We start from the raw sequence: 26,481 nt of genomic DNA on the forward strand, positions 1-26,481 counted from the left end.
GCCTTTGTAGCTTACTTTTATCTCAAGGAAATTCCAGTAAGGTACTGGAGCTACATCTAAGCTCTCCATGCTTCATACATGTTTTCTAGTGTAGATATCACAGTAACTGGAGTCAGTTTAAAAAAATTGAGTAGTTAAGTTTCAAATAGATAAAAAGTTTTTAAAAATGCTTTTAAAAAGCTCTTGATAGATTCTGGTGAAATATATAATGTATGTTATTTTGAAAAAGTTGGATATGCTGCAAGAATCCTTCCTATCCACCTTAAGAACAAGCTGTTGATCTAAACTTTAATTCACCATATCATTACACAGTTTTACTAAATACAGTAACGTTTCTTACATGTTTCAGTGTAGATCGGAACTGAGTTTCCTGGGTCACCTTGAAGACAAAATCCAAGCTGCTTCGCTTTTCAAGCAGTATTTGTGTCGTAACAATGCCTTTTCTGCACACCCATTTTACTCTGAAGGAATATTTCCATCTTACAGAAGAGTAGCATGTTTTATTCCCAGGCACATCTGTTCCCTACTCTTAAAGTACACACTTCATCTGCACTAAAAGTGTTATCAGCTAAATTTATGAAACACTTAGGCACACTAAGTATCTATGTAAATCTCTACTCAGCCTTTTAACAGAAAAGGGTAGGGAAAGAATACATCATGAAAAGCAGTGAAGGGTTTGAGTGGCAAAGAAACTCCGATAATCTCAAATGTCATAGCCTTACGTCAAATAAGAACTGACACATTCTCATTTGTAAGTGATATTAAAAGAAGGCAAGATGAATTTTAAGAAAGTTTTATTATACAAAAGATGATCCAAACCCGGAAGAGCTCTTTGACAGCTCTAAGAGTTTTGTTCTGTAACTTGCACTCCCATATGCTTTTTCAAAAAGCCAAAATAAAAAGGCTCATTAGTCCCAGTTTCTTCTTACTAAGAGTGTTGGGGAAAAAAAAAAAAAAAAAAAAAATGTAGCTGCATCAAAATCTGTTCTTTATTCTTTGTATTCCAGGAATTGCTGAAGTCTTTTCTTATGTTCTGTAGACACTTTCACCGCACTAAAAACAACAAATGCAGAACATAAGATTTTACAGTAAATGCAATACACCACAAAAATAAAACCTCATGCCCAAATTAAGTATACACTGAAAACAAAAATTACACTGGAGCTGAATTTTTGAAAACCCTTCTGTGTGAAAAACCTACATTCAAAGAAAAAGACAAAAAGTATATTAACCCTTAAAACTGTTGATTCTTACTTTCAACAGCTTCCACTACCAAGACACTTGTCCCTAGAAACGCAGCCTATTTCCATACCTTTAGACACACACAAGTAATTTTTTAACTTGCAACAATGATTTAGGTCAGAAAGAATCTCTTAAAATTATCTCTATATCTAGCACTTCCAAACCGAGTAACATTTCATCTCCACAGAGAGAGATGGGCAGATACCGCAGGAAGTTTCAGTCTCGCATATGCGGAGGCCAAGTATGAAAGTCTGCCTGCTGCGACAGGAGCTGAGAAAGAGCCATTAGACAACCAAGCAGCGAGGGAGTTTGATTACTTGGACTCTTCATAGGATTCTCAGGATTCTCTCCCTACAGAACAGACAACTGTCTCCAGTTGGTTTACTTTCTTTTCAATAGCAAAGATTTATTAAACAAGTGGTATTCATGGACTGCTTCTAAAGAGTTCATGAAAAGTCACAAAGAAAAATTGCCTAGAAATTTATATTTTATTAGAATAATAAATTTCTAAGGGGGGAGGAATACCTACACAATAATTTAAGTTCCACAAATCAAAAAATACTAAAATACCATGTAAGAATAACAACATGAGGGGATTTTTGCCCAAACTTCCCTTTTTACAGGTCCTACAATAACATTAATTAAAACCAAATTTAGCAAGCAAGCAATCATGAAAAAGTTCTTACTTTAAGTGTTCTCCAAAGACAGTAGTTATCCGGTATAGTGCTGTTTTCAGAGATGCTCTAAGTGCAAATCGTAGCGTTTTGTAGGATGTGTCCAGACTTCCTGAAATCCTGGGGGGCTTGCTGGAAACATGAGGCAGTTTGAAATATCTGTCTACAACCTGATTGAGAAAAACACAAATGAACTTGTTTCATCTGTGCAATTATTTCATAATGTAACTAGCAGTATGTTTATGTCAAATATATTAAAAAGAAAGTGCGAGTTCAGAAATTCCAAGACACCCAAAAACGTATTGGAGACTGAGCTTGACCTCGCATTTCCTGGCCATCAGCGTGAACAGAGAGCCAAGCTCTGTGAAATAAGATTCTCTGTTAATGAGTCTTAAATGCTAAGCACAGCACACACTGCAGTAGAAATACAATTCTGTCCTGTATTATGACTTGTTTCTTTCAGAAACAAGGGCACTGGCTTCTTTTTTTTTTCCCCTGGTGCCTGTTCTTGGAATAGATGACTTACACTGAAGAACTTTAATAACCTCTAAATTCTTTCCAAGAATCTCCATTAAGGCAGTGTAAAATGATTATGTCAATAGGACACGCATGGCCTTGGAAACAAATCTGGATTTTTTTTTTTTTTTTTTCAAATACACATTACACAAACATCAGTAATTTGAGAGTAATGTCTTAGTATTAGTAGAGAAACACCACACAGATCTTATCTCCTGTGATTTGCAATGTCTCCAAGTTGCACAAAGAACTCTGTACAACCAAAGAAAGATTGTCATTACTATGCATAAAATGTAGTATTACAATTGCTGCATCCCTGAAATAAGGTCTTCAACTGAGCACAAAGTACCATTTTTTTTTAAATGAAACATTTCATTAAAATCACACTTCCTGCTTCTACATTTAAAAAAAAACTAACAAGGTTTTTATTCAGCTGTTTCACAATGCACATAGTGGCAACTAGCTGTTTTGTTTAGATTAACTGCAAAAGAGAAGCCATTTACAAGTGGTAACAACTTGAATGTTATGACTGGTCAGCAAGGTCAAAATATAAAATTAACAAAACTCCTTCTCTTCTCCTAAACTGGTTTTGCAGTAAGGAAAAGTTAACAGTTTTTACCTCCTGAAGAGTCAGTAAAGTATTCAGGATGTCTGGCAGCGTAGTTTGGACAACTCCAAATTGGTCTTCAGTAAAGGAGGCTGCTACCAAATGAGACAGACCTTCAAAAAAACAGAAGTTGGCTATAATTACTGAATTCTCAACTTCTAAAGCATTAGCAAAGATTAGTAGAATCTTCAGGCAAAACCATAGTGTGGTGGAGTTCTTCACAGTTACTGCAGCCGGATGACAGCTGCTTCAGCTTTGGTTTGCTTCAGGACTAAACCAGTCACTCGTTTGACAGGTGTACAATAGTTTGAGGTCGATGATAAGGCAAGAGAGATTATATATAAAATAAATTTTTAAAAAAAACATTGGCTGCCTCTTTCCACTGCTCTGATCAGAGTCGTACCTGACATCAACCAAGAGACAGAACCTATTTAACAATTCTTATAGCCATAAACAAACATTTCCAGATCACTTAACTTTCTTTATTCAGCTTGTATGAAGAGAACTCTCTACTACTTTGAAGGAAACCTTGATTTAGCTTTAGATCCCTTCTCAGTTTACTTGTTTATTATATATTAATAAAATAGCCCAGCCCTCTGCCATTAGTTAAAACACAAATGGTATCTCTGCTTTTCTGCAAACTGTACGTGTGATTTCCATCTCCTGACTTTACATGCCCCAACTCATCACCTTCAGGCTGACACAGCATGGCATATCTGCCCATAAAACACCCAACCTAGGAAAAAGATCAACTTTTGCAGAGTCAAATCTAACAAAAGATTCCATCAATCCTGGTATTTGCTCATGAGTCTGAAACAAACATGAAAATCCCGTAGTGCAACCACATACTGTCATTGTTCTTTTAATTCTCTGCAGGCCATCTTTTTCCATTTATTTGTTAAGTTACTACCCGAGTGCCTCCCTGCCTCAACTCTCCATGATTATCAGAGAAAGACTCAGAGCCTTCAGTCAGAAAAGCTGTTGTAAAAAGACATAATAAATCTGTTGGGGGGGTGTAGGGGGGAGGAAGTACAAGTCATACATGGCTTCATGTGGGAGAGAAGCAACAGAAATCAAGTTTAGGAATCTCTACCAAACCTCTGCAGACCACAAACTAAAAGATCTCAAGTGGGATCTCAAAACTAACCAGTGCATTAAACCTTTATTCATGTCAGTATCTGAAATGCAGTCAGTTTTTTGTCAAAATTGGTTCAGAGATTTTTCTTTCATTACATTTATAAAACACACAGCCTCAGAAAGCTGGAATTAGATCCTTTTCGTTGTAGTTCCATGAGCCAACAAAGTGGATCACCAGGGAATAGAAACCGCTTACCTCCCAAAGCCCAGATGTGCATTTGGGCATCAGAGAAGACAGCTTGGATGGAGGCTTCGGGGTGCTGAGAAGAAATCAAAGCATTCTCAGTGCACTTTACAAACAGTATCAGCAGATTTGCAGGTTTCAATTAAGGTATTACACATCTGATGGCATCATCTCTCTCCCCTCAGAAAAGACCTGAAGTCCGACAGATCTCAGGGAATACCCCGAAGAATCTGATCTTTTACGAAACTAAAATTCTTTTTGGACAGGAGCTGCCCACAAAGCCATAGCTATGATTGGGAATGAAAAAAAAAAAAAAAAAATTACCTAACTAGTAACTAGTTTTCAAGTGCTAAATAGGCAACACAATTCTCCCATGCCTATTTCATGATTTTGCTTGCCTTAGTCTCCAGTCCAGTCACACAACCATCTAGGCTGAAAGGGACTTTGAAGATCATCAAGTCCAACCACCAACCTAACACTGCCAAAACCACCACTACACCATGTCCCTCAGCACCAAATCTACCCATCTTTTAAATACCTCCAGGGATGGTGACTCAACCACTTCCCTGGGCAGCCTGTTCCAATGCTTAACAACCCCTTCTGTGAAGAACTTTCTCCTAATATCCACCCTAAACCTACCCTGGCACAACTTGAGGCTGTTTCCTCTTGTTCTATTGCTTTTTACTAGCAAGAAGAGGTCGACCCTCAGCTCTACAACCTCCTTTTCAGTAGTTGGAGAGAGCAATAAGGTCTCCCCTCAGCCTCCTTTTCTCCAGGCTAAGCAACCCCAGTTCCCTCAGCCACTCCTCATAAGACTTATTCTCCAGACCCCTCACCAGCTTCAGTCTATAACTGATCAGAAAACACTGCTGTACATGTAAGCATAAGCCATTACCAAATACACAAAGGAGATCTGCATATAAAAATATGATCTCTACTTGCAGGAAACATTTAAATCCCTGAACAACAAAGACTTAAATTAGAGGGGGATGCTTCTGTAAAACATAACCTAGTTATTGTTCAATTATGCTAAGAGAAATACCCAATTGTTTTTCTGTGTAAACACTATGCAACTTTTGTTTAAGTCTGGAAGTTCACCCGAAAAGTAGAAGGAATATTAGTACCAGTATTTCATAAGGAGAAATTCCCAACATTCTAGCTACCACTTCTCCCACAAAGGAAAACTACAAAGAATTTATTTGGTACATTGACCTAACAAAAAACAGTTAACTGAATTTTAAAATTAACTAGAAGCTGTGTCATCTTACAATTAGTGTACTGAGACAATTGCATTTAAGTTCTCAGTTGTGTTTTACTAGTACGTGATGCTTTAAGCAAAATGCAGTTTATAATCAGATGAGTTTAAACAAGTATTATTATTCTTTTTTATGCAGGTATGGGATACTCCTGCTATGAAACTCACAATAAGTACGAATGGAAAACCTTAGGTTAAAAGAAAGGCTTTAGAACTGTTACTATATGCAAAATGCACACAGCGCCACAGCAGAACCCATACACTCGTGCACTTCTGGTCCACTCTGCTCAGTCACAAAAGATAAGACCATGATTACCTTGCTGAAGAAATACATTATCAGCACTCGTTTTGACAAGAAGTTTTTTATCTGAAAAGAAACAGAAGATTAAAAACAATCTGTGTTTATCTGAAGGTTGCACAGGTGGTCCTCCTCAACCCTACCACCTTCTCACATTATAAAGGGACTGGGGGGTGGGCGGGAAAGATTTTTGTTATGTAAGCTAATTGGAGAAGGAAGTATTCATTAACAAAAATGGAAAGTTCCTTCAGAAGAGAGAACACGTAAGCTGCACTGGCTGTAACCTATCTGTACTACAGCTTTTACTCTACCTGTTCCTGCTTGTTCTGAAGCCATGTGTAAATAAAACTTCGCCGCACTGCCTCACTGCCAACTCTTGCAGCAGAGAGTACTGGGAAGGATTCGTGGTGGGAACCATTCATTTGCAGATCTACAAGAGAAATACAGCATCTTTAGCAAATCTGGTCACTGTCACTTTAATCCTCAAGATACAGATCTCTATTGACATGCCTACTACACTTATGACTACAAGGCTAAAAACAGTGTTGTGGAAAATTCTCTACCTGAACCTGATGTCCACAGCTTTGGTCGCCTTCTCATAACATGAGGACTCTGGACTGATCCATGCCAAGGAGAGTTTACATCCAGAATTCCCATCTTGCCATTTAAAGCAGGTGAGCTGAAAGGCGAACCATCATCAGACCCAGGCGACGTCTTTAAAGGCATTAGGGATGATTTAACTAGTGAAGACATGGAGGCTCTGGGAACGATACTAGACCTCTGTGACTGGAAGGACACTTCTTCTGTCACAACAGCTCCTAATGACAAACAACACGCTACATGAAGACAAACAGGCTGGCACATATGAAATAACAAACATCTTTTATTTGATCGCTATTTCAACTACCTCTCTATCATTAGAGCTCCTATTAAAGGACATTGTTTTCACTGTGGTTTTGCGAAGAAGTCTACTTCCACACGACCATGAAGTGTTTTAAAAGTTCATCAGTTTAAGAACAGCAAGTGATGAGAAGGATGCCTATGGATTTATTTATTTTTCTCCTTTTGCTAGCTAGCATTACTATGCCATGGTATATATCTACATAAAGTGTGTTTTCAGGATTAAGTACTAGAAAAAAGGATACCTATAGAATGGCAATTCTTTCCGATTCTGCTTGGTATGCAAGAAAAGACACATCAGTCACAAAATCCAAGGAACAGCAGCACCAGAAAAAATCCACCTCTGACATACCAACAGTCCCCTGCTGTTCCCAGGGCACTTGTATCCTAGGCACTGCCTGCTATGGGATTCAATTACCTGGCACCCCTTGTGCTAACACAACTCTGCTGCCAGGAATGATGCCTACGTCTGGCATGTAAAACACCCGAAATGCTTGCAGGCTGCAGGCAGCTCAAGAGTCAGACTGGATTTTCTTATTCTACAGCAATATTAGTGAATCACACAGACATATTCAAAATCCCCACAACAACAAAAATTTACCATCTTAAACTAATCATAAGAGCAGCTATGCAAATTACAAAACATCTCTTGGCAAGACTTTAGTTCTCCCTGTACTAGGTTCAATCACGTACTAAAACTGTAATAAGTCATGCAAGTGTGGAAAAAATCCTGTATTGAACATAACATCATGCAAAGTAAACAAACTGAGTAAACGTGATCTTTCCAAGTTTTCTAGTTATTGTGGGATTATTTCAACAAGAATACCTAAAATGAAATTGGAGGAGAGACTTTTTTTGTTTGCATTTATTTGCAGAAAACCCTGTGACTCATCTTCCCCCTACAACTTAATTAAGACCAATGTACCTATGTAACCTGTTGGTACTTTTATGCTTTACAAACAATTATGAGTGTTTCCCTCCCATACCTGGAGTCTGTGGAGATACTTTCAGCTCTCTTGCTGGCTGCTTTGCTCTCCCATTTGCTGCTGCAGCTTCCTGCTGTGTAATCAACCTCTTGGTCAGATCACTCAGAAGACTCAAACACTCCCTTGATATCGCAGTCCAGTTGTGCGGGTGCCCACCTAGCAGTACACACACAAAAAGGAAACACAGTAGCTATGTTTAACCCCGATGCTCATGCTTCTATCTATTCTGAGAGTGCCCATGTGCTCTCAGCATAAACTTCAGAGATTATAGTACCACTCTATTTCTAAAAAGACACAGTGCATTTTCCCTGTGACAGTTTATTTGTATTGAGAGGAAGATGAGAACACTGACATGCTCTATCCTCCTGCCAAGGGCTAACTCTAAAAAGACTTTAGTGAAAGCCACTAAGCAAGCAGGAAACATAGGCAGTTCAGCCAATCAGATCTGAAATCACTAAACAACTAAAATGAACCAAGTAATATCAACAGGGACGGTAAACAGTTTTGAAGTCGTACAAACACTAGAATTCCTGATGAGGTGTAACAAAAAGTTCCTGCAGGCTTTTAAGCAGTTTTAATTGACCTTCCCTGCCATATCTTTGTATATAGCAAGAGGCTTCAATACCAATTGAAATTACAGCCATTGTTTGGTTTTACTGCTCTAGCGGTGACTCACCATTGAGGCTTGGTTTCACCTCATTCACATCTGAACATTAGGCTTTCATACGCATCTGTTAGATTATTCACTTTGGACTATTTGACTGTTGGTGTCAAGAGGACCCTGCTTTCAGTATCCCAAGACCTGCGTTTCCTCATGGCTGCCATTTAAATCAAACAACAGGCACCTGAATTTGTTGAGTTTAGTAGATGAAACAATATGAATATAGATAATTATGCATCCTTTTGGAAAAGGGATCACAGGGATGAGGTCTCCTGGCTTATACAGCATGTCTCGCAGCATTACATAGCTTCTAGAAGCATTTGACTTAACATTTTTAAAAAAAGAAAAAGAATCAACATGAAATGTTTTTTTATAATTACCTGGCTGACTAAGGCTAAAGACTTCCTGGCGTCGAACAGGAGAATACTGGGAAAGTAACATCAAGTCTTGTAAGGCTAAAAACTACAAAGAAAGGAAAGTGTTTTAGTGCATGCAAAGGCCAATTATTTCCTAAAAACATGTAGTTATCCATACAAAAGCAATCCCTAACAAAGAGTGAGTTCACACAAACTACCACCAGCCACATAACAGAAGAAGAAAGGAGGCAAACGACTGCACACAGCCCTAGAACCACTCTGGGTGGGACTGCTGAGTTAGTAAGAATTTCGGAGAAATTTACTTAAGTGTTATTTCTTTGGAGCTAAAGAAGATCTAACACTATTTTTCATCTTAACAGCTAACAGGTCAGACAAAGAGGCTAAGATGCAACAAAGTCTAAGGAAATAACTGTTTTTGCAAGCCAGAGCTCAACTACACAATGTGCCACACAGTACTGGACTTAGTACTGTGTTTCCATGTGATTAAATAGTTAATGTGGCAAACCAGAAAAACAGATTTCTCACACTATGTAAGACCCAATTATAAATTAGACACTTTAGTAACAGCTGGGATCATAAGTGAAGACTTCCTCTACTTTTAACAATGCTGTGCTTGACCCTTCCTCACCCATCCTTTGATAATGCAGCAAAAAGCTTAAAAAGGGATTCAAACAGATTGAAGCCTAGTATATCTCCAGTCTTATCAGAGATCGGTAAAATCAATAAAAGTAGATTTTGCATGTGGAGAGTATTCTTATCTTTATTTTCATAATATTTCTTATACGAGCTCTCAAATTTCTAAGTATTATAATCAGTAAACCCCATTGTTTACCATAGTCAGACCAAAATTACTTGTCTTTACTCACAGATTTTAAGTAGCTTTTTAGTATTGTCTTTTTAAAAAAAGAAATCCAACTTCCAATAAAAATATGGATTTTTTTTTTTCATTTAAAGAGAGGACACACATGTAAGAACTCAAATATAAGTAGCAAGGGCAGAGTATTAAGAGTATAGAGAAGTTTGACAAAACACCTGCTTATCTGACAAGACTTAAAGTTGAAAGAGTTAAAAAAACCCGAGTGTCAGTAACCTTTTATTTTTGCATCAGTACACGCTAATATGCTGTAGACAAATAGATCTTAGGTCTAAGTAAATGAGCCTGTCTCCAGCTTAAAGCAACAGTGTGGTGAGCACCAGCAGATGTCACTACTAAACAAGTTTTCACCATTTTGTAACTGCCTCCTTGAGTGTTCTGAGGCAGCTTTTTAAAGAACCAGCACCTCAGTTAAAATAACCAGTACCTACAAGATCTGACTGCATGCTTTGAGAAACATTTTCTCAGCACACACCTAGCCGGGAAGACGGTGGAAATTCAATTACCTTTATAATGGGGGGAGGATTGCTGTTTAAGATTTTGGGTAGGCACCGGTCTGTCTCCTCAGCAAAAGTTGGCTGGACAGGAAAACGATGCGTCTAAATATAAACATCAGAAGTTGTGTTATACAGAGCAAAACACAAGAAAACCTTATGAAAGACCACACCCGATCTGTTACTTGTCAGATGAATGATGAACTACAAAAGCACAAACCCCATTACTTCAACTTACTGTAAACTAGCCTGAAATTTATAACACAGAAACCAAAAGACTTTACTCCTTACCTTTAAAATTAAGAAATCTTAGAAAATCCAGATATCTTTATCTTCAAATACCTTCCATGTACCCACATAATTCACAGCTAGGGCATCATATCATTATGGAAAGAAATTCCTCTAACCACATACCCAGGGGAAAAAATCAGAAACAAGACTGAAATTTAAACTATGTCTATCTTTAACACTACAACACTCTAGTGAATAACTGAAGGTTCCATTACCAAATAATAAAAGATTTTTTTAATTTTTCTTTTTCACTGATAAACTAATGAATTCTTATCATCATGATATTCATATTCTGTGTTTTAATAGAATTTCTATTCTTGTGGCTAAAACATTTAAAATGTAAATAGCAGCTCTTAAATTGTATCAATGCATTTTTTTTAAATGCTATTTAACACGGACCAGTTTGGGCACAGATTACGTGTCAGTTTTGTGTTACTGCACTCATAGCTTTATTCTCCTCTGTTTCCAACTGTAAAATTGAAATTTGAGGTAGCAATTGCTTTCAAAGTGTTAATAAAGTGACTTCACGTGGACTAAGTTTACAGTTTCTTTCCTGACTTTTCAGTTAACACTATGCAAATATTTACAAACAGCTTTGGAAGTTTTTTAGCTCAAAAAACCAAATTACATGGATAAACAAATTTTATGTTTGACAGTCAAAAGGGCATGGCCCGTTTTATACCTTCACAACTGGATGTTTCTTTTGTCTTCCACAGTTTTATAAGCAATACAATAATTACAGGCATTGACACACAGCGTTCACTGATGCTTCAACTACTGTCCTTTGAAAAAGGTTGTCCACACCTCATAACTGCTGTTGGAGCCATCTACAGATTCTGACTCATCATTACATCAGTTATGCTTGACTCATTGTTAATCTTTTCTCCGTACAGTCACAACAACTAGACCTTTTTAATTAAAGCTAACACTCCAACAAGCACTGTGTGCCATTTCATCCCATAACAATCTTTTGCACCAATACATTGATCCAGGATTTAAACCTTGCCTTTTTTTGCTACTAACCTGCAGTCTAGTAATGTTTTCCAAAAAAAATGAAGTTAGATGAACAATTTTTTCCTCTGTATTCTTACAAAGAAATATCTGGATTAGTCAAAGATCAAGTCTTCTTCAATTCTTTGTTGGCAAGACTTTTTTTTTTTTTTTTCCCTTCTTCAATCATGGTCTCACATTTATTCTAATAGGATTCATTATATATTTAAACGGTCTTTTTTTAGTGATATTAATTTGTAACTTTATGATTGAATGAAAACGCACAAATGTCTTAATTCCCAAGATTGCTTTAAGTCTATTTTAATACTGCAGCCTGAATTAGATTAACACGTCTCTGCTTTGGAGACCTGTGTACTTTGATGGTTTGCTTGAACTTCCGATTTCTAGAGCTTAGCTCGCAGAAAACGGAGAGCATTTTGTTCTCTTTCCTATTGTAAAATTGGATTGAAAGCTATGCATTTTCTGGATGTTTTCCTCCCATGTAACCTGCAGCTGTTTGTCACAGGTCTTTAGCTAGTCTCACACCCAAATACAAAATCACTGCATGGAAACACATGCAGAGACCAAGTTAGTAACCTCTGCCAGGCACGTATGGGCCTGCACCAGCTCATCTGTCCTTACACCTAAGGAGGACAAAGAACACAGTGCAGACTCCATGAAGCACAAAGTGGTTCTTTGTTAGGGTGGCCCCAACAGCATCTGCATGGATTTAGCATCAAACACAAACAGGAGAAGGGGGACATGGAAACATAAGTAGAGGAGTAAGAAGAAGAGGTGGAAATAACAAAGCATTGCTGTAAACCCGTTAATTTTGTAAGCGGCATAAGCTTGTGCTATAGGCAGAGAAAGGGAAGGTCAGGCCTCTCTCAGCTTTTCAGCTATCAGATATTAGCTGTGAAGCACGCTTTGAAAATTCAAGAATTCATAATGTATTATTTCCTAATAAAACTGCTTTTGAAAATGAAGTATTATCTGTGAAACACTGATATTACACCTTTAGCACTGTCACTAGGTACTAACCTCTGTAGCATAGATTTTGAAGAGTAACCATGCAATGTACCAGGTAATCAGAAGAAATACGCCACATAACCAGGTATGGTAAAACAAGGAGAGATCCAATAAGCCAGTCAGAGTGTCGAGAGGATGCAATTTACTGCAGATGAAACAACCAAGAAGATATAAGTATTTTTATTATGGAAGATGTCTATAGTAAGCTGTTACAGTAGCAATAATTGCAAGAATAAAGTTGCCTTTTTTTTTTTTTTCAAAAACAGTTTCTTAAAGATGTTTGAGATACCATTTAATTTTTCAGTAACTGTGATGAAATGAACTTAAGAAAAATTCATGAAATTAAGGAAAAGAAATATGAAATAACAACGATTACAGCTTTAGCCAATTAAGGTTCCAGTTTCTCTACTTTAAAACAAATGGCACCCATACAAAAACAAAGATACCCCCCCCCCCTAAAAAACACAGAAAAGCAGATAAAACACACATATGCGATTTGGAGAGATTCGCCTTTCTAATACTTTAGAGACTTAGAGATATGAAGGAAACGGAGAGAATTTCTTAATGACTATCTACAAGATGGTTCCTACAAGGGGATGTTGGTTCCATTTTGGAAGCACCCAATGCTCCCCACATTCTGTGCAGAGAAGCAAGGACACACAGAGCCAGCTGCTAAGCTGGGCTTCCTTAGCAAAGGGAGCCATCAGCAATATTTTGCAAGTTTTCAGCACAATGCACCACCTACCTGTCTATATGAAGATCCATTGTGGTACTTATCCATACCTTTGGGATATAACCTAGGGGAGCAAAAACAAACACTGAAACAAATACGACACTGCAAAACATATGCGCAATAGGCCAAAAAGATGACAAAAGTAGAATGCATGTATAGAGACAAGAGACTGGTCTTGTAACATGTGTACCAGGAAACAATCTGCCTTTGGGTTTGTTTTGTTGCGTTTTTAAAAGAAATAGAAGCATTAGAAAGAAAAAAAGGCTTCAGGCCAGCAGCTATACATTAAGAGATGTAGACCCTATCTTTTATTGCTAGCTTCTCAACATTGAGTTATTTGTGTTTCCTCACTAACAAAAGACAGTTAATAGTAATTTAATATTAATTTTCACTACAGTTCAGGTGGCAGCAGAGTGCTTTTAAAGACTTAACAGAAACTGATATAGAACCACTATACTTCTAATTTACCCCCTAATGTAAATAAAGTGGAAACAATTCTAGCATATTTTACCACCATTTAGGAGGATAACTACAACCACAACATAAAAATGTCCTGATTTTTAGGAAGTCCAGTGCAATCATCTTCATCAACACAGATTAATGGGAGGAAGCCATACTGCCTTTTTTTCCCCAGCTTCCTTCAAATAATATAAAGGGCACTTGAGAATAAAGCCAAAGTGATGTTTTTCATTAAAAAAAAAAAAAAAAAAAGAAAGAATATGTAGCAACATTACATATAGTGAAGTCATGCCCACTGCTGGTATGTCAGGTTCAGCTCTGTGATGCCGTATTTCCAATACCAGGCAACTGAAGGAGTAGTCCAAGGCATGAAGATGTTTACCCATGTTAAAAAATATTTGGGTGGGAATATTTAAAGAAAAAAGGGAACATAAATTACAGACTAAAACAAAGTTTTCAAAATACAGAAATATTAAAAGAAAAAATTCAGGAACACTTACCAAAAAAGTAATATGCCACACAGAAATTTCTAACAAAATATAGCGATTCCACACAACTGCGTTTAACAAGGAGAGGCAAAGATCTTCTGAAACGTAAGTATTTGTATTGCTAAAAACAAACAAAAACCTAGTTTAGTATTCCACATACAGAACATATCAACGAAGGGAGGAGATGACAACAGACACAACAAAGTACTTGAAAACCTGAAGTCTAGGTGAATTAAAAATAATTAGTTTAAGGCAATTCCACGTATTACACCTACTATTTATTCTCCTCGTCTCTTTCTTCCATTTTATAATCACCTACTTCTCCCCCCTTTTCCTACTTGTAGTGGTATGAAGATGGAGAATGGGGTAAATTGACTCTATACACAGGGGAACAAACTAGAAGAACATTGTCTAATGCAAAATAAACAAAAAACCACAAACGTAGCATATTTAATCTATTAGATTTCATTTAGATTAGAAGCATTCCATTAAAATATAGAGAAAATTCAGACAAACATGAGTTAGAGTCAGTAATCCTCCAAGCAGCAAAACTAGTGTAATACTGATGCCTTTCTCCATACAAACAAAGCATGTCTTTCCAAATGACCAAAGTCACCCATCTGACACTATGTGCAAATGAAACTAAAGTGATTTAAATTTTTACTTGGCTAAGTTCCATTTAAAAACAAACAAAAAAAGAAAAAGGAGAATTAACAATATTCAAATAATAGAATTTTTAAACATACTGTAACTACAGCATTGCCAAAATGATGCTTGGTTTGCAGATAAACTGAATGGTCATGACTTAAATGTTTTACCTTAATACAACCAACCTTGTTTAAAGACAGTTTTTGCCAAATTGGTTGGACTTTGAAAAATTGGGAATCATGCAAAGCTAATGGCTGCTTTAAGGTTAGCGCAACAGAAGAAATATTTGTAAGATGATGTTTCACAAGCCACTCCTCATCATTTCGCACTGGTACAGATTTCTGTAGAACTGCTAGAGCCCCTCCAAAGGAATGAATGGAATTTCACATGAACAAGCTTTGAATCTTGTTTAAAGCTCAACATCCAATAAGCTATTTAGACCTTAAACTGTCTGGTACCTAGTTACAATTGATAATGTGCTTTTTTTTCCTGCTCAGGATTTTCAGCTTAGGTGACCCTTGTTGTCAGTTCCTGAAGTTAACATTCGGTTTGTGTATATAGTTTCTTTCCTGTCGTTGACTTTCTGCAATGGTCCAGCACAGCCAGCTTTTGAAGTGAATCAGAGGGACCTAAATTTTATAGTCACAGCATCAAGGATTTCTGTGTTCATTTGAAAGGGGTTGAGGATGAAGGAAGAACATGAACACTACTGGCATTTAAAGCTGAGTGTACGCTTCATCTGCTAGAGAAAGCATGCCAACAGACAGCTGCTACTGCCATATTCAAAAATATAAACAATCAAGGCTCTTTTGTTTACTTGGACATGTCTTTCTGCAAAGGTGTTTCAACCGCTTACCTGTATGATTGGAAATGGTAAATAATTCATATTGTTAATAAGATAAAAAAGACTGTAATTGTATCCCGTGAAAGCTCCCGAAAGTAGAAAAAAGAGGTGACATTCATTTAGGCACATCTGAGGAACAGCATCATCTGGGCTAAAATAGAAAACCTAGAATTAATTCCAAGTTAAAAAAAAAAAAAAAAAAGCCATTCTAGCCTTAGGAAGTTCAAATCAGAAGTTTGATTTTATTTTCCTGATCAGTACATACGATGATACCTCAGTAAGTCTTCTCTAAAGTAGGAATCCCACCACTTATTTTTGTAATTTACGCATCAGCATGCTTCTGGTATTTATGAAGTATGTCACATTAACCAGAACTTAGTTCAAGTGACAACCAATTTGTCATCGTTCAACTTTCCATTAAGAATCATGGCAATTTAGTTTCTGGCCCAGTTATTTCTGTGCATTGTAACATTTACAAAGGAGCGTATTTCCTACCCTCTAATAAAGTATATCAACATATAATTGCTTATTTTTGATAGTACACAAATTATAGTCTTTTGTTTGAAAGAAGCCATCAGTAAATAGATTTTACAATAGAAGATTTTCACATAATTTAACTTTAATACACACAAGTAATTACCTTTCTGAAGGTGTGCAGGGCACAGCAAGAAATTGGAATTTCCCTTTTGTCATAACTGCAGCACACCAAGCAACCAACATTCCCATTACAGCATGAACAACCGAATGGAAAACTTGCCGAGGGTGAATGATTTTTCCTATGAGTGCTAATCGAGAGCATGGTATCGATGGCACAACTGTAAATAAAAGCCGAATGTGAATTTTCATTTCTTATTAATAAAACCCATCATTAGAAAGAAAAAAAAAAAAAAGCATTGTCGCCAAAGAACTTTTCACAGTTGGAATCAGTTACTGGATGATAAAGAAATCAACAAAGTGGCTCAGCTAAGAGGGTCTCAGCCAAGAGATAAGAATCTGGAATTATTTACTTAAAAACAAGTTTTTTTATATTGTCTCTATTAATTTAAAAGGAAATCTACCAATGTCAAGCACACTGAATGTAAATACAAATCCCTTTAAATGGTCATCCTATTTAATTCAGGTATCACAGCAACTTACATAACCCACCTGCATAAAATTCAAAGTTGAAGATGCTTATTACTACTATAACCATAGACATAAGGATGAGACAAAAGATGACACAGGAAGTATATAAATCATTGACAGAATCTAAAAAAAAAAAACAAAAAACATTATTGCTCAGAAGACTGCAGTAACACAACAGTTAAGTAACAGAAAAGAACGCTTAAGCAGTCAGCAGTAATTCACTAAGTGCATAAAGGGGAGTAATGTTCAATGACCTCTGTAATCTCATACCAGATGTGCCCAGCTACATAACATTTCTGCATAAAAGCATATTTAAATTTCATGGAAACTATTTTACACCCTTATAACTGGTTTTCTCATAAGCGAACACTCAGAATATTCTCTAAAAAAAAAAAAAAAAATCTTTTGAAGTTCATAAAATTATGGCTCAACTAACACAGCTTTCCTTCACTTAAAAGCTGTAACCATACAGCCACACTTAAAAGGTAAGAAATTCCTTACAGAGTAAATTGCTTTTAAAGCCCAGAAGAACAAATCAAAGGGGGAAATAAATCAAGTTTCCCTGCCTGAAGCAGTTAAATGACCACGGGTATCAAGCTTCCCTCTAAACATCTCTCAGTTTTCTGTGCGTGCACTCGAGGGAAAGTTATTCTCACTGTGCAGAGTGGCCGTTTCAGGAGTTTCACTTGTGTTTCACCGCACCAAAGTTAGAGCAAACTTAAGCTCTTTATGCAAACAGCAGCTGCACACGGCAGAAAGGGGAAGTGTGTTCAAGTACTTCCAATAGAGAACTATGTCACTTAACCTAATTTTTTCACTGAAAGATATACTCACTTACATGAGCTTGCAACAGCGATTCCTACCTAGGGAGAATTATGGCTGTTATAGTTATAAGTAACACAGAAACTGACACTTCAAAGTTTAAAGCCTATTCCCAGGCTGCTCCCCTCGCCACGGCGGCAGCTCACAGCACGGCGCCCACCACATTTCACAGTTCCCGCGCCTGCCCCCAGCCCCGGAGCGGGATGGGTGAGACAGAGCACCTACTGGAGATCCAGCGCACCGGGTGGAAGGGGTCGAGGCCGCTGAGGACGACGAAGGCCGCGGTGCAGACGGGCAGCAGCAGCACGGACCAGGCGACGGCGGCCGCCGCCCTCCAGCCCAGCACCTGAGGGAAGCAGAGCGTGAGGGGCGGCGGGGGGCAGGGGTCGCCACCTCCCCTCAGGCCCCGCACTCACCTGGTGGACCAGAGCCCGCCGCCGGCCCGCCGCCACCTCCATGGCCACGGCCTCACCGCCCGCACCGCTGTTCAAAGTCTCCGCCGTTCAATGGCCACCCCCGCCGGCCGCACGCCACTTCCGCCGGAAGGCCAGAGTGTCACCAGCCAATGGGAGGAGCTCAGACCTGCATTCCTCGCCCTCTGACCGGAAGTGACGAGCCCTAGCGCAGGCAGGACTACACGTCCCGGCGTGCCCCGCGCCACTGTAGCGGCGATGGCGGCGTGAGGGGGGGCCGATCTCTCCCGCGTACTGAGTTGGGCCCCGGGAAGAACGCGGCTTCCTCGGGACCCTACGCGGCGGCGAAGGCCCAGCGGGGCCCCTCAGCGCTGGCCTGAGGGACAGGGGGAAGCGTTACACAGCCCCGCGGAGAGGAAGAGCGCGGCTGAGGGGAAAGCAAGTTTGCTGATGACACCAAGCTGTGTGGAGTGGGGAACATGCTGGAGGGGAGAGATGCCATCCAGAGGGACCTGGACAGGCTGGAGAGGTGGGCCCGTGACAACCACATGCAGTTCAACAAGGCCAAGTGCAAGGTCCTACGTCTGGGTCAGGGCAATCCCACGAACAAATACAGGCTGGGCAGAGAATGGATTGAGAGCAACCCTGAGGAGAAGGACTTGGGGGTGTTGGTGGATGAGAAGCTCAACATGAGCCAGCAATGCGCACTTGCAGCCCAGAAGGCCAGACAGCATCCTGGGCTGCCTCTAAAGCAGCATGGCCAGCAGGTCAAAGGACCCCACCTAGCGTACTGCACCCAGCTCTGATGCCCCCAACATAAGAAGGACACGGACCTGTTGGTGCAGGTCCAGAGGAGGGCTGTGAATATGATCAGAGGGCTGGAGCACCTCTCCTGTGAAGACAGCCTGAGAGAGCTGGGCTTGTTCAGCTTGGAGAAGGCTCCCGGGGGGGTCTTATAGCCCCTTCCAGTACCTGAAGTGGGCCTACAGGAAAGCTGGGGAGGAACTCTTCATCAGGGAGTGTAGCAATAGGATGAGGGGTAATGGCCTCAAACTGGAAGAGGGTAGATTTAGATTAGATATCAGGAAGAAATTTTTCACTGTGAGAATGATAAGACAGTGGAACAGGTTGCTCAGAGAAGTTGTGGATTGCCCCATCCCTGGAGGTGTTCAAGGGCAGGCTGGATGGGACTTTAAGCAACCTGGTCTAGTGGGAGGTGTCCCTGCCTATGGCATGGGGGCTGGAACTAGATTTTCAGTTCTTTAAGTTCTCTCGCAACTTATATCATTCTATGATTCTATAAAGAACACAGCTGGGCCTGGGAAAGGAGCCTGGGAGCGGGAATGACTTTTGTGGCAGCATTCAGTACTTACAGTGCTCGGCGGCTACATAAACTTGCCTCAAGGTGATTCAACAGTAACACAGAAAAATCCTGTCTCACCTCCGTCCCGCCATCATACCTGTTATCAAACCCTCTTGACAGCTTTCGAGGAGTAGTATTAGATCATTAACAAAATAAGAAATCACCTTCAGAACACTTTATTCAGAGGCAAAATAGTGTGGTGAGTGCAGACAGAATTTAAAAAAAAAACCTGCTGTACAGAATTAAGATCAACAGTTCACTCTCCTTATGGAACCAGTCAGTCTCCAGTGAGCATGGAGATGTTTGTTACGTCCATGGGACAGCACTGTCCTTTCTTCTACAAAAACACATCCCTTGTTCTTGCAGTTTCCATGTTCTTCAGTGAAAAAGTAATCTAAAGTAAGATTACTGTACAGATGGAGAAACAGGTATTGTAATCTGAAAGAGACAAATAACTCCTATGCATATTACAGTTCCTCACAGGCACCAGAGGACACAATAAGGCACATATTTATATCTAAGTACTAAAATTCATTACTATCATTTAGAATCCTAATAGGCACCTGGGATGGGAAACTGATTTTGCAGTAGGAAAGCTTCTAAAATTGATCTGAGTGATTAGGTTGTGTCACAGCTGGTAATTTTTTATGATCATTTTTGCTAGGCATATTTGGCTTTTTTTTTTTAATCTAATATAGCTTCTGCTCACTCAGTAAATACTCTGATCTCCACATACACACTTGCAGCTGCTGTACTTGCAGAGGCCTGGCCTCTGCATGTCTATTAGCCTTTTCCTGGACCCACTCCACGTCTCAATCTCTCCAACAGAATTCAAATGTCATCTGCCATTGGCAGCACTCCCAGCTACCAGGAAAGAGAATCTCAAACCATCCCACACAAGGAATGCAGTCCGTTCAGATGGCTCCGGCTCTGAGTCAGCCCTGCTCAGGGAGTCCCTGTACACAGAGCTCCTGCTCTGAAACACATTGTGACAAACATCAAGGGGAAAAAATCCAATTTATTCTTAACATTAAATAGAAAGGAAAATAGGAGTATAATAGTTTATTGCTTAAGTTTTACTTGTGCAGTACAAATTCTAACGTATTGGGGCTTTTGTAAGGGATTGAGGGAAAAATACATCTTTGAAATGACCTATGGGACTGAGTAGATCATTTAAATGTGTGTTTCTTTGCCAAGAGTAAACCTCAAAGAAAAGAAAGGTAAGATGTCTTTGTTCCTCAGAGGCTTTTGCATTTTTATGGCTATACTTAAAACTTACAACTGGAAGAAAAGTTAATAAATGGCATTTATATATAGGTGCCATTTGGCAAAATCGGTCTGTTAAACCCTTTTCCACTCAACCATACTAATGGGGAAAGTTTCAAGTTGTCTGTGATGATTACAGAAGAAAGTTTAGATTGTATTCTTACCTTACTTAGTGACTCTTTGTTATTACTGTTGTTCCATTGTGAGCAGGGATAATAGGTGCAGGAAAATCCAGTTCAGGGGCATCAAAAAAGTATGCCTATGTTATTAGAGAGGAGAAAAAGACTGTTTAGAGAGAAAGAAACAGTTCTGCGTCATCCCAGCTCTTTCCTTCCACACCGACTGTTCACAAGGTATAAACAGCACTGAAATGGCAAATTTGAAGCTTTTCTGTCTTTATCGGATTAGAAACAGTCAACTAAAATGGTGCTCTAAACTATACTTTTAGATATAACAGCAGCTGAGGCCTTTGAAAAGATCAGTACTGGAAAGGATTGGATTTCAGATATTTATTTGACTGTTTGCTGTTTTTACTGATGGAGCTCCAGACAGTCTCCGGTGACAGAAGCCCCACTGAAGTCAGCTGCAAGTCTCCTCCTAACACAAGGCTTGTGTTTTGACTTTGCCTGCCTACACGCTGAGCTGCAGGGAACTAAATCTATCTACTCTGGAAGCTGGAGGGAAGAGAACCGAAGCCTGGACGACATCATTTTACCTACTGCAACAAAGACAAAAAATAATTTCGGTTCTTATCACTAGGTATTTCAGCAGTGTTAGGGTTTCTGTTTTCATAATGCTGATATCATAGAATCATATTTACTAAGTTCTAGCAGGTTTATGTTTTCATACACAAACTTGTAAGCAGACAGTACATATTGAATATTTAATCATTTTAAAGGACAAATTAAGCATAATACTCACTGGAATAAGCTGCGACTGGATACAATAAAGATTAATGCTTTCCTGATACTATGATGAATTCCAGATAAGTTTCAGACTACTCTGAGTGATTTTGTGCTAAAGACATACTCATTATGGAGTTTGTTACTGTCACTGTCAAAGTCAGGTTGGCATCAATTTTTGCTATGTTTGAAATAACTGGAACTTTTACTTCAGAGGTTTTTCAGAAGTACTACTTCTTTCTTTATTAAAAAAGATTTTCCAGCAACCAGCCAACACCTCCTTTCCTGTGCCATAATGTGTTGCGAGTCCCAGGAAATAACAGATTCGAGAAAAGGAAAGGCAGTGTCATACCAAACAGCCAACAGACAGCAGGGCATGAAGCAGAACAATGGTCCCCACGGTCGCCAGCGCAATCCTCCGGTTGTCATCTCGGACAGCAGGCCAAAAGGTCATCACCAAAACAGACCCCGAAAGGCACAGGGAGAACATCACCAGGACCCAGCGCACCACTTTTTGCGGAATAATCCATAAAATCTATAAAAGGGAGTAGAACAATTGTTAGAGACTGTGTGAAACGGGGATTCATTTATTTAACTCATTGTTCTGTGACATTTTATCACTTCCAGCCAATTTGTACACAAATAAGCTCATGCCTTATCTGATATGTCTCTGTTATTTGAGGAAAGAATAACAGCAAGAGCAGACATGACAAGAGCACATCCCCTGAGTTATGGCACCCTTTTCAAGGCTTGCCCCTTGCCAGAGTGGCCCAGGATGGTCCCTGCTAGGGGAACTCGTCCTCGGAGCCTGCCCATGAGCACTGCCACCCCACACACTGATATCTGTACCCTGGGAACACACAAATCCAAATTCCTGAAGTTGCCTTGGTTGCCTGCGAAGCTCACCAGCAGCACCCTTGCTTGGATTTGCTGCCTGTGGGGAAATGACCTGTCCTGGGCTTTTCCAGCATCCACAAAACATCTTTACATTAGACAGGCTTAAACAAAAAGCTTAATTCTAGGAAAGCAAAAGCAGCAAGTGATTTGCCCAGTCCCCAAGATTTTGACTAATAGGAACAATACTATAAGAAAGAGCAACTTTTCTAAAGCAGGAACTTTTTACGGGGCATGTAACAGAGGTGCACTCTAGGCCATACGTACCGCTGTGGGAATGTAAATGAAGAGGGAGTAACCATATACACACACTATCTCCAGGAACGAGTAGGACACAATGTTCATAACTTTACTGTTCCTCCACATCAGGAATCCCCAGAGAGCAAGGGGAACAAGCCAAGCATACGCATAAATTGTTGTTGCTGCTATGGACACTGGAAACATGACAAAAGATTTCACATTTGACTCAGAATACCAGCCAGAATCAAACGTGTAGAAGCATTTAGCCTGAAAACTAGAAGGCTACCTTTGAAGTTACTTTCAAAACAAAGTTTGAATTATTAATAAACAGAGAACTTTGCATTTACATCCAGTTTACACTCACTACTTTGCCAGTACTTCAAGTTAGATTAAAAGTAAAGACTCCAGAAAGTATTCTCTCAATATTTTCATTGTCTTCATTACACCTGTGTACAAAATGCTGTCAGTTTCAGTGTGAAAGGAAGTGTCATGGAGGAAAGAAAAACTTGGTTAAAAATAGAAATTCGGCTACTAACAGCTGCTGAAAAATGAGAATAGAATGCCGACATGCCAAAAGGAGAACACAGACAGGAGTGTCAAATCTGAAATTATTCAAGTGACTGAATTCCCAAGCAACAGCATTCTTCCAAGTACGGTGTGGATTTTGGAAACAAACAGAAGCCATGTTCCTCTGCAGGGATGGCAGTGTCCTTCAGACTACAAGGACGGGTATAGACAATTGGCTCCTCACTCCGAGTTCTCTGGGGCACGTTACCAGTTAAGCATCTTTTGCTTATTTTCAAGTTTGCCAGAAGGTAACAGCTCCCAGCCCTCGGTCGGTGATATCACTAATATTCTAAATTTCTGCCTGAGGCCTGCAGGCTCCTAGGAGGCTGTGGATCCAGAAAGGCACCTACAGAAGCAGCACAGTGGCCGCTGCTGGGCTTTCCCTCTCTGTACAAGGGGACATTCACTAAAGCTAGAAAAATAACTGCTCTAATTACTCCTGACTGCTCTACTAAAACTCTGACTACTTTATGCTCTGAGGGAGTAGGGTTCTGCCTGTTACAGCTCACTTTAAGGGCTCATTTCACATCTCTAAGAATTTAAAGAAAGCGATCAATCAAAAGAGACTGCTAAATCAAAGCTGTGACCCATTTTTACAATAATTCACTAGCGCATTAAAACACACCAAAACAAAACAACCCACGAAACTCGGGACTGCTTTGACTACTTACAAACCTTTTCTGAACTCGGGCACATAGTGGTATGTTGGTTTGCCCAGATGGATGAAGAAATTTGAGAGATTGCCACTAACAGCAATGGTAAAGACGAGCGTGGCACATATCCAAAAGGGACCTTAAAAAGAAACAAGCAAGTTCAGTAACAACTCCTCTTGCCTTCTTCTCTTTTTAAGGTTAGCAAGCGAAAGGGAATACGAACTCAAAGCATTTAGCAGAGAAAAGAACTTCTCGCACCTCAAACTTACCGTAAAGGTCAGGATTGCTGCGGATATACAGCCTTACAAAGTTCTTCCCTGGTACTGGGAAAACTGAACCTTTGATTCTGTCTAGGACCTACGAAAACATACAGATTTGTCTGACTTTTGATGCAAAACAGAAAAAAGCCTCAATGTCTGGATAAAGCATAGCTCAGACAATAGTTCTTCTCTGGAAGGGATTACTAACCTGGTAAGTGTCCACATCAAAGAACGTCTGGTAGTAGTCAAATGTCCAGAAAGGGGCACTTTTCTTCTGTCCTGCAAGCAGCTGTATGGGGGGAAAGACAACAAGAAAAACACTACAAGCATGCAATTTATGTTTTACTAGTTCATTTACACAATAGTTAAATGATTTCTGTACCCGGATAGAAAACAAACTGAACAGGATGACGCTTACTATTTAATAGTTTCCCTTTCCCCCACTAATATTTGTTAACGGCAGCTAGTCTTATCTCCCTGCAAACACAATAACGGCCTGGGGTTCTAAAGAGCTGCCAGATGCTGTCTTCCACATCATTTATAACATATGCCTCCATTGGTATCACAAGTTCCCTCACCATCATTGACAGCTGCATTAGCTGAGCCTTCAGACAAGCACTGGCTGTTTCAAAGTTTCCTGCTGTCCTGTCAGAGTCACCAGCCCCACAGCAGAACCGACAGAAACAAACACGGTGCTGGGTTTTCAGCTGCTGCTGCACTCATGTCCTGGCATATTTGTTTAGCTTAAACCACCACCATTTCAGTTCAATTTCCTATGCTGCAAACCACAACAGCTGAAGAGCCAACCCGTGACAAAGAAGCAGCAAAGTTTTAAGTCACCAAGCATGAATCCCTGGTGTCTTCTAGAAATGCCTCAGTGCTGTCAGCACCATTTGTATACATGCCAATGGAGGCACTGTAGGTGCATTACCTCCGTTTTATCGGAGTCATCAGTCCCCAGTAATTCATCATCCTCTTCTCTCCCTGGCTCCTGCAGACGGCCGTGCTGATTCTTGGAGATTTCAGCTGGCTCGTCAATGCTTATTGTGGTAGCATCAGGATTTGCTGCAAGCAAATTAGCTGCATCGTCAAATTCTGCAAATAAGTACATTACAAGCAAGACAATGATCAAGCTACCAAAATGTTTGCTTTTGTGGCTCAAAAAACTGCATTAAGATCCCTACACAGCCCAAGGCAGGGTACATCACTCATTTAGGTGTGTCAAACACAATCCGTTTCTTAAAGCCCAAACTGCCACAGATCAAGCCGAACACTTACTTTATTAATAAAGTGTGAGAACTTTTTTCCTGCTAATCTGCTGGTGTTATGATAAAGCACCACGACTGGAGCCTGCCTTTCCCTCCTGCCATCAGCCCCGACCTGAGAACCCGCAGGCCTCTGCGAGGGCAGAGGGAAGCTGCCTCGTTTTCATCCTCCCTCCAAATTACTTTCTTTTCAGACCTGCATTTATTTGTCAATATAAAAGTACAGCCCATTCCATACGACCTCAGCTTTCCCCTCCCGCCAGGGAGGGTTCCCGCCAGCACAGGTGACACTCCAGTCCCCCCTCACGAAGCCGGAGCCGTTCCTGACACTACCGGCAACCTCCAGAGAGCCTTTTTCCTCAGAGAAAGCCTAGAAACGCTTCCCGGCCTCTAAGCGCCTGACCCCTCGCCAGCTGGGCCCCAAACCCCACCTTTACCTTGGAATTTGAGGTCATCCACAGCCGCCATCCGCCCGCTGAGCTGAGGAGCGGGTCCCCGCGCCCTCTCACCCCCTTCCCCTCCTCCCAGTCCCCGGGGCTGCCAGCGGCCCCGCTGCAGGACCGGGGAAACCCCCGCGTCTCCGGTCCCCCTCAGCCCAACCGCTCCCGCCGGCGACCGCTCCGCTCCCTTAAAGGGACTGCAGCTGCTGCGTGGCGTCAGCCAATCAGCAGCGCCGCCGCGCCCCTCTCCTTCCCCGCCTTTCGTCGCGCCGGCCAATCAGGGACCACGCGGTGCTTCCTCTTCCGCCTCCGCCCTCCTCCTTAAAGAGCCCGCGGAGACCTGAGCCCTGCTGAGCAGGTGTTACAGGGGCGCGGCACCCGCTGCTGTGTTTACGCGTGTTGTATACATATATTCACACACATATAGATTATACATGTAGTTACATGTTTATCTATTCTATTATAGACATAAATTGTATATTTTACATATAATTATATAAAAATATTTTTATAACTATATATTATTATATAATTTATATTTTTGTGTGTTATATATAGGGAGACAGATATTTTGGGGACAACCC

At 40.1% G+C, this 26,481-nt stretch overlaps 2 protein-coding genes across 6 annotated transcripts; both read right to left on the minus strand.

Annotated features, from left to right (window-relative positions):
* Window positions 1-777: 777 nt before the first annotated feature.
* NDC1 (NDC1 transmembrane nucleoporin) lies at window positions 778-18,092 on the minus strand (the record flags this gene model as incomplete). The annotated part of the gene is made up of 18 exons (XM_082483893.1): window positions 778-1,053; window positions 1,929-2,086; window positions 3,052-3,152; window positions 4,373-4,436; window positions 5,932-5,982; window positions 6,225-6,343; window positions 6,477-6,731; window positions 7,800-7,955; window positions 8,841-8,922; window positions 10,218-10,310; window positions 12,528-12,660; window positions 13,261-13,312; window positions 14,208-14,316; window positions 15,700-15,838; window positions 16,328-16,502; window positions 16,834-16,935; window positions 17,860-17,980; window positions 18,051-18,092. The coding sequence occupies 18 exons, from the start codon at window positions 18,090-18,092 to the stop codon at window positions 990-992; spliced, it is 2,016 nt and encodes a 671-aa protein (XP_082340019.1). The 3' UTR covers window positions 778-989.
* A 1,478-nt stretch (window positions 18,093-19,570) lies between these two features.
* Window positions 19,571-25,958, minus strand: YIPF1 (Yip1 domain family member 1). Of its 5 annotated transcripts, none has more exons than XM_082484419.1 (9): window positions 25,895-25,958; window positions 25,124-25,287; window positions 24,401-24,512; window positions 24,202-24,289; window positions 23,955-24,071; window positions 22,740-22,906; window positions 21,931-22,113; window positions 20,841-20,935; window positions 19,571-19,848 (listed from the first exon to the last, which is right to left on the minus strand). In XM_082484419.1, exons 2-8 carry the CDS (start codon window positions 25,162-25,164, stop codon window positions 20,846-20,848), a joined length of 798 nt encoding a protein of 265 aa, XP_082340545.1. In that variant the 5' UTR covers window positions 25,165-25,287; window positions 25,895-25,958; the 3' UTR covers window positions 19,571-19,848; window positions 20,841-20,845. The 5 variants fall into 5 exon arrangements, with proteins under 5 accessions (XP_082340545.1, XP_082340546.1, XP_082340543.1 ...); XM_082484420.1 differs by having other exon boundaries at window positions 25,124-25,257; window positions 25,895-25,953; XM_082484417.1 differs by having other exon boundaries at window positions 19,571-19,818; window positions 24,401-24,481; window positions 25,895-25,952.
* Between the last annotated feature and the right edge of the window lie 523 nt (window positions 25,959-26,481).

The sequence above is a fragment of the Vanellus vanellus genome (genome assembly GCF_965231255.1).
Source record: "Vanellus vanellus genome assembly, chromosome: 5".
NCBI classification, from domain to species: domain Eukaryota; kingdom Metazoa; phylum Chordata; class Aves; order Charadriiformes; family Charadriidae; genus Vanellus; species Vanellus vanellus.

What these genes read in the sequence shown, in the direction of transcription:
- YIPF1 (XM_082484417.1), bottom strand. Translation starts at nt 25,925, where the DNA reads ATGGCGGCTGTGGATGACCTCAAATTCCAAG. An exon ending in GGATGACCTCAAATTCCAAG is followed by an intron (nt 25,288 to 25,894) that starts GTAAAGGTGGGG and finishes ACTTATTTGCAG; the next exon opens with AATTTGACGATGCAGCTAAT. An exon ending in TTGATGTGGACACTTACCAG is followed by an intron (nt 24,290 to 24,400) that starts GTTAGTAATCCC and finishes ATGTTTTCGTAG; the next exon opens with GTCCTAGACAGAATCAAAGG.